This window comes from Natator depressus, chromosome 16 (genome assembly GCF_965152275.1).
Source record: "Natator depressus isolate rNatDep1 chromosome 16, rNatDep2.hap1, whole genome shotgun sequence".
Taxonomy (NCBI): Eukaryota; Metazoa; Chordata; order Testudines; family Cheloniidae; genus Natator; species Natator depressus.
In genome coordinates, this window is record NC_134249.1 from 2,363,087 (window position 1) to 2,379,334 (window position 16,248).

Below are 16,248 nucleotides of genomic sequence, written 5' to 3' on the forward strand. Positions count from 1 at the left end.
AAAGCAGGAACCCTATGGGGCACAATTCTGTACAATGAGGGTGAGGTGTTGAATTTTGTAAATAAGAACCAGAATGGGTGCTCCACAACCCTGTGTGCAGGAAGGGGTATGATGCTTTGGTAATATGTTGGGTTGTGTTTGCTGTTTTAACAGTGATGCCAAGTTTCTGAATCATTTTTGGATGTTCCATTGTGCGACTGGTAGGAAACAGGCCAGAGTGGTGAAGGCCTGCAGTTCTTTTGGTTTTGGTGTTATCAGCATTTTAAAGGAAGCAAAATATTAAAGCACAGAGATAAATCACAGGCAGGTGGTTTTGCTTAAAAATTATTTTTAAATGTCTTAAATATCTTGTACAATTTGGGAAATTGCACAGTCTTCAAAATTGTCCAGTGAAGGATCACTCGACCCTTCCTTTAAAAATCCTCAAAGGTTCTTTTATAATCTCTTGCTTGGCTTGGCTGTATCTGTATCTCCATAATCTGTGTCTGTGTTTGTCTGCATAACATGAAGAAAGAATGACGATTCCTGCTCAGCTTCACCATAGCTATGCCATGCATCAGCTATCTATTTGTTTCCAACAAACAGAGAGAAATTGTCCATGTCTCGGAATCTAATCTCAACACAGATTGTTCGGTGTGTACAATGCTTCAAAACCCGTCATCAGGTAGTTAAACACAGAGACAGGGAACAATAAATAATACCCAAAAGGAAAAAAGAGGTTTGTGATGCTGCATAGACCCCTAATCATCACAAGAGAACGACCCATATCAAGAGAAAAGGCGAAGCAGCGCAATAAGTGGGAGGAGCAAGAGTGGCTAGCTAGCGGCACTGAGTTGCTCCAAATGTAACTCTGTATGCAGCCCTCCATGGGGGTGGCCAGAATGGAACAAAGTGCTAAGGGGAAATCTCTACTCCTGAGGGAATTCTGCGCTGCTGCACAATGCAGAATTTGGCAGAAATTAACGCCGTGCGTGCAGAATTTCCTTTCCCCCACAGAAATTGGCTGCAGCGCTGCTAGCTGCCCCTGAACCTGACAGAGCGTAGTTTGCACAGAGAAGTCATTGCTGGGCGGGGAGGGAGAGGGAGCCTGAGGGTTCCTGGCAGCTGCTGTTCCCAGCATGCCCTTAGGGAAGGAGAGGGTGGTGCACAGGAAACTCCATGCAAGGCTGGGACCAAGCATGAGACTGTATCTCCCTCTGGATCCCTGGGCTCTAAGGAAGAAGGGGGTGCGGGTATCTGGGCCAGGGGGCCCCCATGGCTGAGATCTGGAGGGGAGGAGGTGCGGGTATCTGGGCAAGTGGGGGACCCATGGCTAGGCTCTGGGGGGGAGGGGGAAGGGTCTCTGGGTTGGGGGGTCCCATGGGTGAGCTCTAGGGAGGAAGGGGGTGTGGGTATCTGGGCCAGGGGGGCCTGTGGCTGGGCTCAGGGGGAGGAGGGAATGCAGGTATTTGGAACTGGGGCCCCCCACGGCTGGGCTCTTGAGGGGAGAGGGTTGGGGTGTATTGGCTGGGATGGGCCTCATGGCTGGGCTCTGAGGGCGAGGGATTGTGGGTGTCTGGCCACCTGACTGGGCTCTGGGGGGGAAGGAGGCAGAGAAACAGGTCTGGGTTGTCATAGGGTTGTTTTTAACTCTCTACTCTTGGGGGAATTTTTGTGTGTGTTCGTATTGTTACAGACATACTTGCTGACAGCTATTTTGAAATAAATTACCAAAATAACTGAAACTGGCATGATTATGTAGTGTTATTTTGACAAATAAAATTTGCAGAATTTTGCAAAATTTTAAAATATTGTGGGCAGAATTTTAATATTTTTGGCACAGAATGCCCCCACGAGTAAATCTCACCAGCCTTTCAGGGGCCAGATCAGAGAGATGCAAATGCTACACAAATGGGCTGAAACGCTGACAAAAGCTTAACTAAAACAGTGACACCTAGTGGATAGTTAAATTGGCTACAATTGGTTTTGTGGGTGCCCAGCATGTTGTCAAATCAAGCCCATTTTTGTCTGTTAGATGGAGATAACAAAATTTACCCATGCACCACAGCTTGAGGGTGTGAGAATTAATGACAGATGTTAATGTTTGTAAAGAGCCCTTCAGAAATGTAGATGATATAAAGATTCATAGAACTTAAGGCCAGAAGGAATTTTTCTGATAATTTAATCTGACCTGCTGGAGGCCATGGGATTTCACCCAGAAATTCCTGCAATGGAGGGAAATATTCTTCCCTACTATATAAGTGACTGCTACTGAACTAACTCATAGAAATATGCTGCAGAAGGGCATAATATTGATTTATTTACACCCCCAAGACTTGAAGCCATTACTGCCTGTGGGTAAATTCATGTGCAGAAGCTGATATTTTTCTGAAAATTCATGAATTACAGCCGAGGGTAAAGGGTTGCCATTTCCTTCAAGTGAAATAAATGTTTTTATGGCAATAATTATTGATTTTATAGAGAAATTTTGCAGTTTTTGCAACAAACATGGCCATTTTTCAGGAGAAAAATGCTGAAGTGGTTTCCCACCATTGAGCCTGATGTTCTTCACACTTACAGTGGATTAAAGAGAGAGAACCTCCATTAACACCAGCAGAGTTTCACAAGTGTAAAACCAGTGGGAGTGAATGGAGAATCAGATTAGTTGCATGGAGAAACTGCCGTTAATTTGTATGAAGAATTTCAGGCAGGAATGGAAAATGATTTGCCTTTTTGTGGCCAGATAAACAGGTGATGTTTTTAACAGTGAGCATGTGTTCTTTTCTTTGTGATTGTGTCATAATAAGGCAAATTACAGAAAAATGTGCATACCCCAAGGAGCTTATCTTGTAGGTACATGAAGGGTGTGGCCTGGGGGGCACAGAGAGCAGGAGGTCCTGGGTTAGAAGTCTGGCTGGCAATTAGAATTTCTCTGCATGGATTTCACCTTTTCATTCTTATACAGTTAATGGACACATCGATTTATTTCTGTTTCGTGTGGATGAGGCTAAGCTGTGACATTTGCACCCAGGGATTTGGTTTGGGCCCAACTCTACTATTTAAATGAGGCTTGCTGCGCAAGGATGATTGGCAGAATTTGGGAGTGAGGACTGTTTGAGGAACACACAACCAGACCAAAGACACAGCCAAAGCAGTGATTATTAGACACATAGAATTGGGATACGGTGCAGAAGTTGGGGGCCAGACAGACCCTTCCTAAATATAATAATTTGGGTCTACATGCCACTTTTACAATAACTTCATACTGAAAACTCTCCACCAGCACTCCGAGACCTTATGGCAACTCTTGGTTTTGAGCAGTGATAGGCTAATGTGTTTACAGAGGTAACTGGTTGGCAGTTAGGGCCCTGCATGAGAAGAGGCAGGGAAGGTGACTCAGGAGGTTGGAGGATCTGGGAGCTATTCTTGTGAAGTGGTGGTTCCCTTCTTAGGGTCTGAGTGTGTCTCTCTCTGCCCCTAATACAACAAAGAGTTCAACTCGGGAAGATTCTGTGCCCAGCTGAGATCCCTTTATGTTACTGTGGGGCCAGAAGTGCTCCCTGGCATCGGTATTCCTACACTGTCTCACACACACAGGACCCTGTGTGTGTGGCGGTATAAGGGAGTGCTGGGGGAATAGCTGAGGTGGGAGGGGGCATGGAACAGCCGAAGGGTGGCTGTGAGGAAGCCACCATTAGCTCAGCCCCTTGTCCAGGAAAGCCTCACACACTTCCCCTTGAGCTGCTGGGAGCCCTTAGCTGTCATTGGACTTAATGGGAGTTGAGAGCACTGAATGCTTTGCAAGGCCAGGCCCTTGTGGTATGTCTACACTGCAAAAAAGAAAAAGAAAAAAAAGAAGCTAACTTGAGTTAAAATAGTAATGAAGACACACAACTCCATTTTTAAATCTGAATTAGCAGCTCAGGTCACAGCCGAAAGCTAACCCCAGGTAAGAACACGCCTTTGTTTGCAACTGCACTTCACTTCACTGGAAGTGGTGGTGCGACTAGTGCAGGCACACACATCTGTGCTAGCACAGGTCACAAAAGTAGTGTAGATAGACTTGGCAACATGGACTTCAGGCTAGCAATGAGAGTACAACCTGCTGGAGGCCCTGCCTATGTACTGTGGTTGCTAGGCCACCACACCTCCAGTACTACTGTTAGATCACATCATCCCTTGCAGAGCAGACATACCCTTAGAGAGCACCAGGAGTAAGGTGGTTGGAGGCTGGCACGGGGCAGGTGCAGCTTGCGACTGTGACAGTCACCGGGCGAAGGTGAATTCCCCAGTGGGACTGAATAGGTGCAGCTGCAGAAAGGGGCAGCAGGATAGGTTAGACTATTAACGGTGTTTCAGTGGGCTTGTTTGTGAAAACACCTTGTGCTCCGTCTGTAGCTCCCTCACCCCCTTCTCCTCAAGGCCAAGGGCTGGCTCTCAGGACTGAGTGTGGAGCTGGATGGCCCACTCCGACTGGGACCTGCAGGTTGGGAAAAGGCTGGCGATGGAGCCCTGGCCCCAGGCAGCAGCCAGACCGCCTGCTCCGCTCTGCTCCGCTCTGCAGGCCACGTTGACTTGGGGATGACTTCAGCACGACTTTAAAAAGGGGGTTGTTTAAAGATAAGGGATGAGTGGAACACCCCAAGCCTGCTCCTGGGGGGAAGCAGGCAGGGCTCTCACCCCTTTCAAAGGCCCTGCACACAGAGAGAAACACAGGGCGAGAGCTGGGGGCAGATTTCACACCTGGCCCCGGCTGTCTAATGGGCTGATTGAAACCCCTGCTCCAGCCACCCATTGCCCTGTCCCAGCTTCGAGGCCCAGGGCCCCGTCCACGGCAGCCGCGGAGTCCCGGCCGAGGAGCGAGCGCCGCCGCCCCGTCCTGGGCAGGCGCGCGGCCCCAGGCGCCTGGAGCACGCGCCGCGAAGTGACACGCGCGGCGGCCGGGGGCGCGGCAGGTGCACTGCCCGCGCCGCTTTCCCGAGCCGCTTTTCCAGCTTCCCTTTCTCCCTCTCGCGCCGCGGGGCGCCCCTTCCCCTGGAGACGAGCCCCCGTCTCCCCTCCTTCCCATGCCGGCCGTGATGTCAGCACGGGGGGCGTGCAGGGGGGGAGCCTACACGGCATATAGAGGGAGCGCCCTTGAACCTCCCATTACCCAGCTCCCTGCAGCCGTCCCTGCGCAGGCAGCCGGCGGGGAGCCAGGCCGCGGGTTTGCCGAAGCGTTTGACTAGCGAGAGCCGGGTCTATTGTGCGGCTCCTCCAGGCTGCCAGGAGATGAATGGCAGGAGGCAGTACAGATACTGTGCCAGGGCAGGGCTTGGCCCCTTGAATGCCCGCCTGGGATCCTAGTGCACATGGCTCCGCGGCGGGAGGAATAAAGCAGCGGATCGGGGCACGCTGCGGGACTTCGTGCCGTCTCTTTGTTACCGCTGTTTCCCCTCAGCGTTATGGGCGGAGGTTTTGTGCAATGAATGTTGCCTCCAAAGCTTTTCTCCCAGCGAATATGGGCACAGCTGTATCCAAAAGGAAGACTCTGAGGAATGATGCTATGTCTTCTGTAGCAGCTAAAGTCAGGTGAGTGATAACCTCCGTCTAGACAAGTTATGGCAGGGGTGGGATATAAATAACTACCCAAGAAGATTCTGGCCATGCTGGGAAGAAAACAAGGCCTTGCTAAACGAAATGCTAACGCAAATGCAATGTGATGCATGGGGTGTGCAGTCTGAACGTTGGGCTAACTGCATTACAATATCAGCATAGAAGAAATTGGGGCATTTGCAGAGGGCAGGGTGTGCGTGTGTGTGGGGGGGCATAATGAGACTCAGTATTGCAGATGTTTGCATTTGCCTCCTCTCTTTCCTCCTGGTGAAATTCACTAGGCGAGTAGTGCTTGAACGTGCAAATATTTTAGACGCCTCATTGTTTTTCCAGACACACACAGTATTATCTCTGCAAAGCAAACTAAACTGACAAGACAATCAGGCTTGTTTGTGTGGGCTGGGAAAGAATGTGATGCTGGTTTCTTTGCTCCCTTTATCTTTGGCTGACCTGCAAGCTCCAGTGGAGAATACTGCTTATTTATTTTTAGTTTTATTCTGGCTTTCCAGTGGGTTTAAATAGCAAATGACATGAGGTGTAAGGAACCATCTGCCTAGCGGGAGGCCTGTCAAAAAAAATCACTCATGGGGACACACAAACAAACCTCAGGTAATTAATGGCATTGATTTGCAATCAGGAAATCACATTTGGTATATGAACTTTACATATATAATGACATAACTTTTTGTGTTCCTCAGAAACACCCTGTATGGCAAAATCTTGTCCTGTCCCTTTGGTTAATGTATGTGTGAGTGAGTACCTCAAGGACTAATGAACAGTGCAGTTCACACTGCATTTAGTAAGGCTACATTAAGCTAATAGAAATAATGTGTCTCTCTCAACAATCCTTCTGTCGGGAATGGTTTCAGAGTAGCAGCCGTGTTAGTCTGTATCCACAAAAAGGAAAGGAGGACTTGTGGCACCTTAGAGACTAACCCATTTATTTGAGCATGAGCTTTCGTGAGCTACAGCTCACTTCATCGGATGACATGAGCTGTAGCTCACAAAAGCTTATGCTCAAATAAATGTGTTAGTCTCTAAGGTGCCACAAGTACTCCTTTCCTTTCTGTAGGGAATGTAACTAATGGCTACTTAGAGTAGGAACATTTTTCAGTAGAAACTACATTGTACCTCTGCATTCTAGAAATGCTGACACACACAGTACCTATAGCCATATGGCAAATATTTGAAAAATGTCCAATATATGATAAATATTTGCTTATATTGTGCAAAACAGAAAGTTCACTCCTAAATGTCTGACATGCCAGCACATAAGATTGTACCATGCAGTTCTCTCAAGTGTCATATAACTGTTTTCAAATGAACAACCTTCAAAGAGTTAATTCATCTGTGAAGGTTCTACCCAGGGCATATTCCCCAGCTCTGCTGGCATCATCAATTGGTATTGCTCAATATGCCCTGTGCCAAATGCCCACCCCACCGAGGCAGGGGTTTAATGTTTTAATGAGCTAGTCATCAGAGTGGATCCTTTCAATCCTTGTACATGGCAAATACTTTGAGTTTGTCTGGTTTGGTTTGCATCATGCAAGCATAGACGATCGAGATACAAAAGGAGCACTTAAAGACGATAAAGTCATCGCGGAGAAACTAAATAAATTCTTTGCTTCAGTCTTCACGGCTGAGGATGTTAGGGAGATTCCCAAACCTGAGCCATCTTTTGTAGGTGACAAATCTGAGGAATTGTCACAGATAGAAGTGTCATGAGAGGAGGTTTGGGAACTGAGAAACTTAACAGTAACAAGTCACCGGGACCGGATGTCATTCACCCAAGAGTTCTGAAAGAACTCAAAAGTGAAATTGCAGAACTATTAACTATAGTTTGTAACCTGTCCTTTAAATCAGCTACTGTACCCAATGACTGGAAGATAGCTACTGTAATGCCAATATTTAAGAAGGGCTCTAGAGGTGATCCTGGCAATTACAGACCGGTAAGTCTAACATCAAATTAGTTGAAACAATAGTAAAGAATAAAATTGTCAGACACATAGAAGAACATAAATTGTTGCGCAAAAGTCAGCATGGTTTCTGAAAAGGGAGATCATGTCTTACTGATCTATTAGAGTTCTTTTTTGGAGCAGGGTAAACAACCATGTGGACAAGGGGGATCCAGTGGATATAGTGTACTTAGATTTCCAGAAAGCCTTTGACAAGGTCCCTCACCAAAGGCTCTTACGTAAATTAAGTTGTCATGGGATAAGAGGGAAGATCCTTTCATGGCTTGAGAACTGGTTAAAAGACAGGGAACAAAGGGTAGGAATACATGGTAAATTTTCAGAATGGAGAGGGGTAACTAGTGGTGTTCCCCAAGGGTCAGCCCTAGGACTAATCCTATTCAACTTATTCATAAATGATCTGGAGAAAGGGGTAAACAGTGAGGTGGCAAAGTTTGCAGATGATACTAAACTGCTCAAGATAGTTAAGACCAAAGCAGACTGTGAAGAGCTTCAAAAAGATCTCACAAAACTAAGTGATTGGGCAACAAAATGGCAAATGAAATTTAATGTGGATAAATGTAAAGTAATGCACATTGGGAAAAAATAACCCCAACTATACATACAATATGATGGGGGGCTAATTTAGCTACAGCTAATCAGGAGAAAGATCTTGGAATCATCGTGGATAGTTCTGTGAAGATGTCCATACAGTGTACAGCGGCAGTCAAAAAAGCAAACAGGATGTTAGGAATCATTAAAAAAGGGACAGAGAATAAGACGGAGAATATCTTATTGCCCTTATATAAATCCATGGTATGTCCACATCTTGAATACTGCGTACAGATGTGGTCTCATCTCAAAAAAGATATACTGGCATTAGAAAAGGTTCAGAAAAGGGCAACTAAAATGATTAGGGGTTTGGAACGGGTCCCATATGAGGAGAGATGAAAGAGGCTAGGACTTTTCATCTTGGAAAAGAGGAGACTAAGGGGGGATATGATAGAGGTCTATAAAATCATAGAATCATAGAATATCAGGGTTGGAAGGGACCTCAGGAGGTCATCTAGTCCAACCCCCTGCTCAAAGCAGGACCGATCCCCGACTAAATCATCCCAGCCAGGGCTTTGTGAAGTTTGACCTTAAAAACTTCTAGGGTAGGAGATTCCACCACCTCCCTAGGTAACGCATTCCAGTGTTTCACCACCCTCCTAGTGGAAAAGTTTTTCCTAATATCCAACCGAAACCTCCCCCACTGCAACTTGAGACCATTACTCCTTGTTCTGTCATCTGCTACCACTGAGAACAGTCTAGAGCCATCCTCTTTGGAACCCCCTTTCAGGTAGTTGAAAGCAGCTATCAAATTCCCCCTCATTCTTCTCTTCTGAAGACTAAACATCCCCAGTTCCCTCAGCCTCTCCTCAGAAGTCATGTGTTCCAGTCCCCTAATCATTTTTGTTGCCCTCCGCTGGACTCTTTCCAATTTTTCCACATCCTTCTTGTAGTGTGGGGCCCAAAACTGGACACAGTACTCCAGATGAGGCCTCACCAGTGTCGAATAGAGGGGAACGATCACGTCCCTCAATCTGCTGGCAATGCCCCTACTTATACATCCCAAAATGCCATTGGCCTTCTTGGCAAGAAGGGCACACTGTTGACTCATATCCAAGTTCTCGTCCACTGTAACCCCGAGGTCCTTTTCTGCAGAACTGCTGCCGAGCCATTCGGTCCCTAGTCTGTAGCGGTGCAAATCATGAGTGGTGTGGAGAAAGTGAATAAGGAAAAGTTATTTACTTGTTCCCATAAGCTAAGAACGAGGGGCCACCCAATGAAATTAATGGGCAGCAGGTTTAAAACAAATAAAAGGAAGTTCTTCTTCACACAGCGCACAGTCAACCTGTGGAACTCCTTGCCTGAGGAGGTTGTGAAGGCTAGGACTATAACAGGGTTTAAAAGAGAACTGGATACATTCATGGAGGTTAAGTCCATTAATGGCTATTAGCCAGGATGGGTAAGGAATGGTGTCCCTAGCCTCTGTTTGTCAGAGGGTGGAGATGGATGGCAGGAGAGAGATTACTTGATCATTACCTGTTAGGTTAACTCCCTCTGGGGCACCTGGCATTGGCCACTGTCGGTAGATAGGACACTGGGCTGGATGGACCTTTGGTCTGACCCCGTATGGCCATTCTTATGTTCTTATCTGACCACACGGCTGGTGGTAGCTTTCCCAGTGAGGTGATCTTCAATTCCCCCTGTAATAAAAACGCCATCCTGTGTAATAAAAACGCAAACCTACCAAATATCTCCACTTATTGGAATGTCTCAGGCCATTACATTTACCCTTTGAAAGGTTTTCTTTTCATGGTAGTTGGCAGGGCCGGCTCCCGGCACCAGCGAACCAAGCAGGTGCCTGGGGCGGCAAATGTAAAGGAGCGGCAGGACGTTGGGCTCTGGGGCAGCAATCTGCCTTCGGCGGTCACTCCATGACAGCGTATTTTATGCTCGGCAGCAATTCAGCGGCGGGGACGCTACTCTTCTTCGGTCACCAGCGGCAATTCGGCGGCCGCACCATCACTCTGCCTCTGTGTTGGCGGCAAGGTTTTTTTTTTTTTTTTTTTTTTTTTTGCCGCTTGGAGCTACAAAAACACTGGAGCTGGCCCTGGTACTTGGTCCATGCTATAGAATTTGGGTGTACATTGCCCATCCCTGTTACCTTTTAATATGATAGACTTATGAGGAAAGATTAATAAAACTGGAAATTTTCAGGTTGGAAAAGACGACGGGGGGGGGATATGATAGAGGTCTATAAAATCATGACTGGAGTGGAGAAAGTCAATAAGGAAGTGTTATTTACTCCTCCTCATAACACAAGAACTAGGAGTTGCCAAATGAAATTAATAGGCAGCACATTTAAAACAAACAAAAGGAAGTATTTCTTCACACAGTGCAGTCAACCTGTGGAACTCCTTGCCAGAGGATGTTGTGAAGGCCAAGACTATAACAGGGTTCAAAAAAGACCTAGATAAGTTCATGGAGGATAGGTCCATCAATGGTTATGAACCAGGATGGGCAGGGAGAGCCTCTGTTTGCCAGAAGCTGGGAATGAGCGACAGGGGATAGATCTCTTGATGATTCCCTGTTCTGTTCATCCCCTCCGAAGCACCTGGCCCTGGCCACTGTCAGAAGACAGGACACTTCGGTCTCACCCAGTGTGGCCTTTCTTATGGCTCCTGGGAGATCCTGAAAAACTTCTCTGTTGCTTGATGGGACTTGGGATTTAAAAAAAAATATAGATGAGCTTCACATCTTACACTGACTGCGGAACATTGGCCATGACGATGGCAGAGAGCTGGCTCCATCCCTGCTGTGCGGCAAGCTGCAGCCCTCTCGAGATATTTGCCTTTTGTTTCTTGGTGGCTGCTGGGCTGATATTATGTGGACAATCATAAAGGGAATAGGTCCATTAGTAGCACTGGCTGCTTCCCCAGTCGTAGCCGTTCACAAGATTGGAGGAAGTGAACTTTTCATAGGAGCCCGGAGGGCTCTTTTTGCTAGAAAAAATTACAGCAGACTTCTCTGTAGAGCCCAGTTGAGACTGTGCTGACAAATCGACTTAAGGCATCTTGTCACTCTGAAGCTCTAAGGCACAGCTTTAAATCCCGGTGATAGTGGGGTAAGAAGAGAGGAAGTGATGTGGTTAGAAATGGACAGTGCAAAAGGCAATATAGTTCAGATTATTTTAGGGCTGTCAAGCAATTAAAAAAATTAATCACTATTAATCACACTGTTAATAATAGAATACCATTTATTTAAATATTTTTGGATGTTTTCTACATTTTCAAATATATTGATTTCAATTATAACACAGAATAAAAAGTGTACAGTGCTCACTTTATTTTTTATTACAAATATCCACTGTAAAAAACAAAAAAAAATAGTATTTTTCAATTCACTTCATACAAGTGCTGTAGGGCAATCCTTTTATAATGAAATGTAGAATTATGTACAAATGTAGAATTATGTACAAAATTACGTACAGAATTATGTACAGAATTACAAATGTAGAATTATGTACAAAAAATAACTGCATTCAAAAACAAAACAATGTAAAACTTTAGCGCCTGCAAGTCCACTCAGTCCTACTTCTTGTTCAGCCAATTGCTCAGACAAAGAAGTTTGGTTACAATTTGCAGGAGATAATGCTGCCTGATTCTTGTTTACAATGTCACCTGAAAGTGAGAACAGGTGTTCTCATGGCACTGTTGTAGCCAGCGTCACAAGATATTTACGTGTCAGATGTGCTAAAGATTCATGTGTCCCTTCATGCTTCAACCGCCATTCCAGAGGACATGCGTCCAATGCTGATGATGGGTTCTGCTCAGTAACAATCCAAAGCAGAGCGGACCAACGCATGTTCATTTTCATCATCTGAGTCAGATGCCACCAGGAGAAGGTTGATTTTCTTTTTTGGTGGTTCAGGTTCTGTAGTTTCTGCATCAGAGTGTTGCTCTTTTAACATTTCTGAAAGCATGCTCCACACCTCGCCCCTCTCAGATTTTTGGAAGGCACTTCAGATTCTTAAACCTTGGGTCGAGTGCTGTAGCTATCTTTAGAAATCTCACATTGGTACCTTCTTTACGGTTTGTCAAATCTGCTGTGAAAATGTTCTTAAAACAAACAACATGGGCTGGGTCATCACCCGAGACTGCTAGAACATGAATGCGGGTATGGCAGAATGCGGGTAAAGCAGAACAGGAGACGTACAGTTCTCCCCCAAGGAGTTTAGTCACAATTTTAATGAACATTCATTTAAAAAAAATAATGCATCATCAGCATGGACGCATGTCCCATGGAATGGCGGTCGAAGCTTGAAGGGCACATGAATCTTTAGCACATCTGGCCTATAAATGTCTTGTGACACTGGCTACAACAGTGCCATGCAAACACCTGTTCTCACTTTCAGGTGACACTGTAAATAAGAAGCAGGCAGCAGTACCTCCCATAAATGTAAACAAACTTGTTTGTCTTTGCGATTGGCTGACCAAGAAGTAGGACTGAGTGGACTTGTAGGCGCTAAAGTTTTACATTGTTTTGTTTTTGAGTGCAGTTACTGGGCAAAAAAATCTACATTTGGAAGGTACACTTTCCAAATAAAGAGATTGCACTACAGTATTTGTAGAGGTGAACTAAAAATACTATTTCTTTTGTTTATCATTTTACAATGAAAATATTTGTAATAAAAATAATATAAAGTGAGCAATGTACACTTTGTAGTCTGTGTTGTAATAGAAATCAATATATTTAAAAATTTAGAAAAACATCCAAAATATTTAATAAATTTCAATTGGTAGTCTATTGTTTAACAGTGCGATTAATTGTGATTGATTTTTTTGAGTTAATCGCATGACTTAACTGCGATTAATCAACAGCCCTAATTATTTTAGTTTATAAAGAAATCTGTCCATCAAAGCTTTAAATGCAGCAGGGCCTTGGCAGACTTCTGGAATGTCTGCCCACAGTATGAGGCTAAAATGCACAGTGAATACTTTTTAAATATACATATTCTATAAAGAAAATGAAATTCTCTTCAGCATATAACAGCCCTGTGAGTTTAGCAAGAGGAAAGAAGCTGGAGTGTAGATGTCTTGCTGTGGAAAATACAACTTTGGTCATAGAATATCAGGGTTGGAAGGGACCTCAGGAGGTCATCTAGTCCAACCCCCTGCTCAAAGCAGGACCAATCCCCAATTTTTGCCCCAGATCCCTAAATGGCCCCCTTAAGGATTGAGCTCACAACCCTGGGTTTAGCAGGCCAACGCTCAAACCACTGAGCTATCCCTCCCCACAAATGGTTCAGATGATGGCATGGATTTTTGACAGATGGCTAATGCTGGGTGTATGGGAATCATTTTGGGCTGCCACTGTATGTGACTTCACGTCTGGAGGAGATAGGAGTTACCCAAATAATACAGGTTTCAGAGTAGCAGCCATTGTTAGTCTGTGTCTGCAAAAAGAAAAGGAGTACGTGTGGCACCTTAGAGACTAACCAATTTATCTGAGCATAAGCTTTCGTGAGCTACAGCTCACTTCATCGGATGCATTATGCTCAAATAAATTTGTGAGTCTCTAGTGCCACAAGTCCTCCTTTTCTTTTTTCCAAATAATACAAATACTGTGGAATCCAGGATCGGGCCAAGAGACTCTTGCTCACTTTGGCACCTGCTGTACAGGTATGACAAGATGCTGTGGTGATTCTTATGTAGGAACTCTTTGATGCCCCTTGATCAGTTCCAGTTCACATGCTGGGATCAGGAAGCATAGCTGACTGGGCCTGTGCTGGGTGTTCAGCCACTCAGGTCACAGCACTGGCTGTTCGTAGCTATGGCCCGTGGACCGCCCCTACTGCAGAGATGCCAATCTGAAGGCATATGTGTGGGGAGGGAGGGCAGAAAACCTCCTGACAATCCCCCTGCAGAATCTACCCTGAACTGTTCCATGGGGGGGAGGCGTGTTCTGTGTGGCAGTGGTTCTGCCCCCAAATCCTTTGGAACCAATCACCAATAGCGAGGGGCCTCTATTCCTCTGCCCTGGTTCTGTGGTTCTCTGACAGTGTGACAGGGGTTTCCACAGCAAGTGCTGTACCCTGGATTTCTGCAGCATGGAGGGGGCAAGGAAGTGAAAATTCAGCTCCCGGTTTCATTTCACGCTGCCACCTTTTCCACAGGGCTTTTAGGGGAGGATGATGCTTGGTTCGCCAGCTCCATCATTGGCCCCTGCCCATACCCTCTTTATCTAGGGCGAGGCCTCTGCAGGGCAGGAGATGGGCCCCAGTAGTGGATTGTACTATCCTCCACACAGAGAGGAGGAGACTCTCCATGTGGGCCTCCAGTCTCCTGTGATTTTATGTATCGTAGAGTCATAGAATATCAGAATTTGTTTACTGTTGTGTGACAAGCATGATAACGTGGTCTCAGCAACAGGTCTGAAACCCCTGCAATCCCTTGAACCGTAAATTCAAATCCCAGCAGGTTTGACTCGGTGCTTCAGCTTTCCCAGATGGATTCATTAACTTCCATGCAATTTACTGCATGTTGGATCTTTTAAACAAGTGTTTAAAAACCAAGGCCCTATCTGCTCTTCATGGACATCACCAGTACCTTGATAAGAACAGGTGGTTGCCCTGGCATTCTTGGTCAACATTACCTCCTCTTCCGATGCAGTTGTAGTGTACAGTGTAATGATCCGGTGCATTGCTCATACTTATAATGTATGAAATATCCTGTATAAGTGTAACATAGAATCATTAGTATATTGCTCTATTCCTTGTTAGAGCAGTGAGTGGGAATAAAGTCTTCCCATGCCATGTCTTGTGCATACAGTACCATGGCATAGGGCCCTTCAGTACATATGAACAGAATGGAGGGATTTATGTTGCATGGCAGGTGGCCTCAGATGATTATTCTCCGTGTGGATGCGTGGGGTGGCTCCCACGCCCAGCTCTCGTGTCCTTCCCTTGCCATACGTGCTGCAAGTGAAGTCTTCACAATATACCAGTTTCTGCGGGTTCATGGATCTCATGATGTTTTCTTACAAACTTCCCCACTAAAACTGTGTCAATTCGATGAGCTTATGGCACAATACATATGAACATCCCTTTGCTGCCTCTACACAGCTGCTGGCTCAAGACCCTTTTATGAGGTTACATGAGATACAATATCCTATAGTATAAAGTCCTTCCAGATTCACCGTATTGTACAGCATGCCAGCTTCTTGCCAACTGCTGAACCTGTCTAAATCTCCTATATTGTTTTGAACATTTCAATGTCTCTTTTAAAGAGCTGAGCCCAGTGCTGGTACCTATAATAGCAAATAGCAGCAATAAGGAATCTGTTTTAACCAGCCAAAGGAAGCAGTGACAGACTTTGTATGAGTTCTGCCCTTGTCAATCTAGGCTAGGTGGAGGAAAATCTGAAGGAGTGTGTTGATCTTGGACATTGATAGTGCCCTGGCTACGCCTTCTGACACCTCTGAGTTGGGGCAACATGTTTAGGCTCTTTGCAGTCACATTATTTACCTGAGGCAAGTTTCCTTTTTTCATACTTGACAGTTAAATGCATATCCCTTGCTCTCTGTGCTCCAAGGTGTCCACCACTGCAAAGGGTTTTCTGTCCAGGTCATGGAGAATTTTGGTGGGTTTGGAACCACGTTGGCTGTGTTCATAGTGCCAGAATTGAGGGGTGGGGGAAGTGGGGCAAACAAGATCTATTAATAATAAATGTTGCTAATAAAACTTTATTGTTTTTTTTGTTTGAATTACAAAATTAGAGCATGAGAACCCTGTAGCTGCCATGTGCTTGATTTTAGTAAAGCATTCAGTAGTGTCTTATGAAACTGTTGTGATTTTAAATTGGCTTAGGTAGGAAAACTACCATGTATAATTGCGCATTGGTCACAGACTCTAAATAAAGAAAGGGTTATGATAAACTGCCGTGTATTGAGGAGTGGGCTGCCTGCGGCAGAGACTGGTAGTAGGTCTGGTTTAATTTAACTTCCCCATTAACAGTCTGAAGGAGGGAGTACCCAGTGCATAAGTGGCATTTGCAGATGGTGCTAAACTGCAATAGCTGTGAAAACTGGTGAGGGCAGAGAAATAACACAAAGGGTATGGCATAGATAAATTACACATAAGCTACACGAGATGGAGCTTGGCAAAGTGCAAGCT

At 45.4% G+C, this 16,248-nt stretch overlaps 1 protein-coding gene across 4 annotated transcripts in view; it reads left to right on the forward strand.

Annotated features, from left to right (window-relative positions):
- Window positions 1-5,065: 5,065 nt before the first annotated feature.
- NSMF (NMDA receptor synaptonuclear signaling and neuronal migration factor) overlaps window positions 5,066-16,248 on the forward strand; it is an 84,612-nt gene continuing 73,429 nt past the window's right edge. For 2 of the 4 annotated variants that reach the window (XM_074973827.1, XM_074973830.1), the window contains exon 1: window positions 5,069-5,550. In XM_074973827.1, the coding sequence (XP_074829928.1) occupies window positions 5,306-5,550 (245 nt within the window). In that variant the 5' untranslated portion in view covers window positions 5,069-5,305. Of the gene's footprint in view, window positions 5,551-16,248 lie in introns of all 4 variants that reach the window. The other 2 variants (XM_074973829.1, XM_074973828.1) reach the window with 2 other exon arrangements.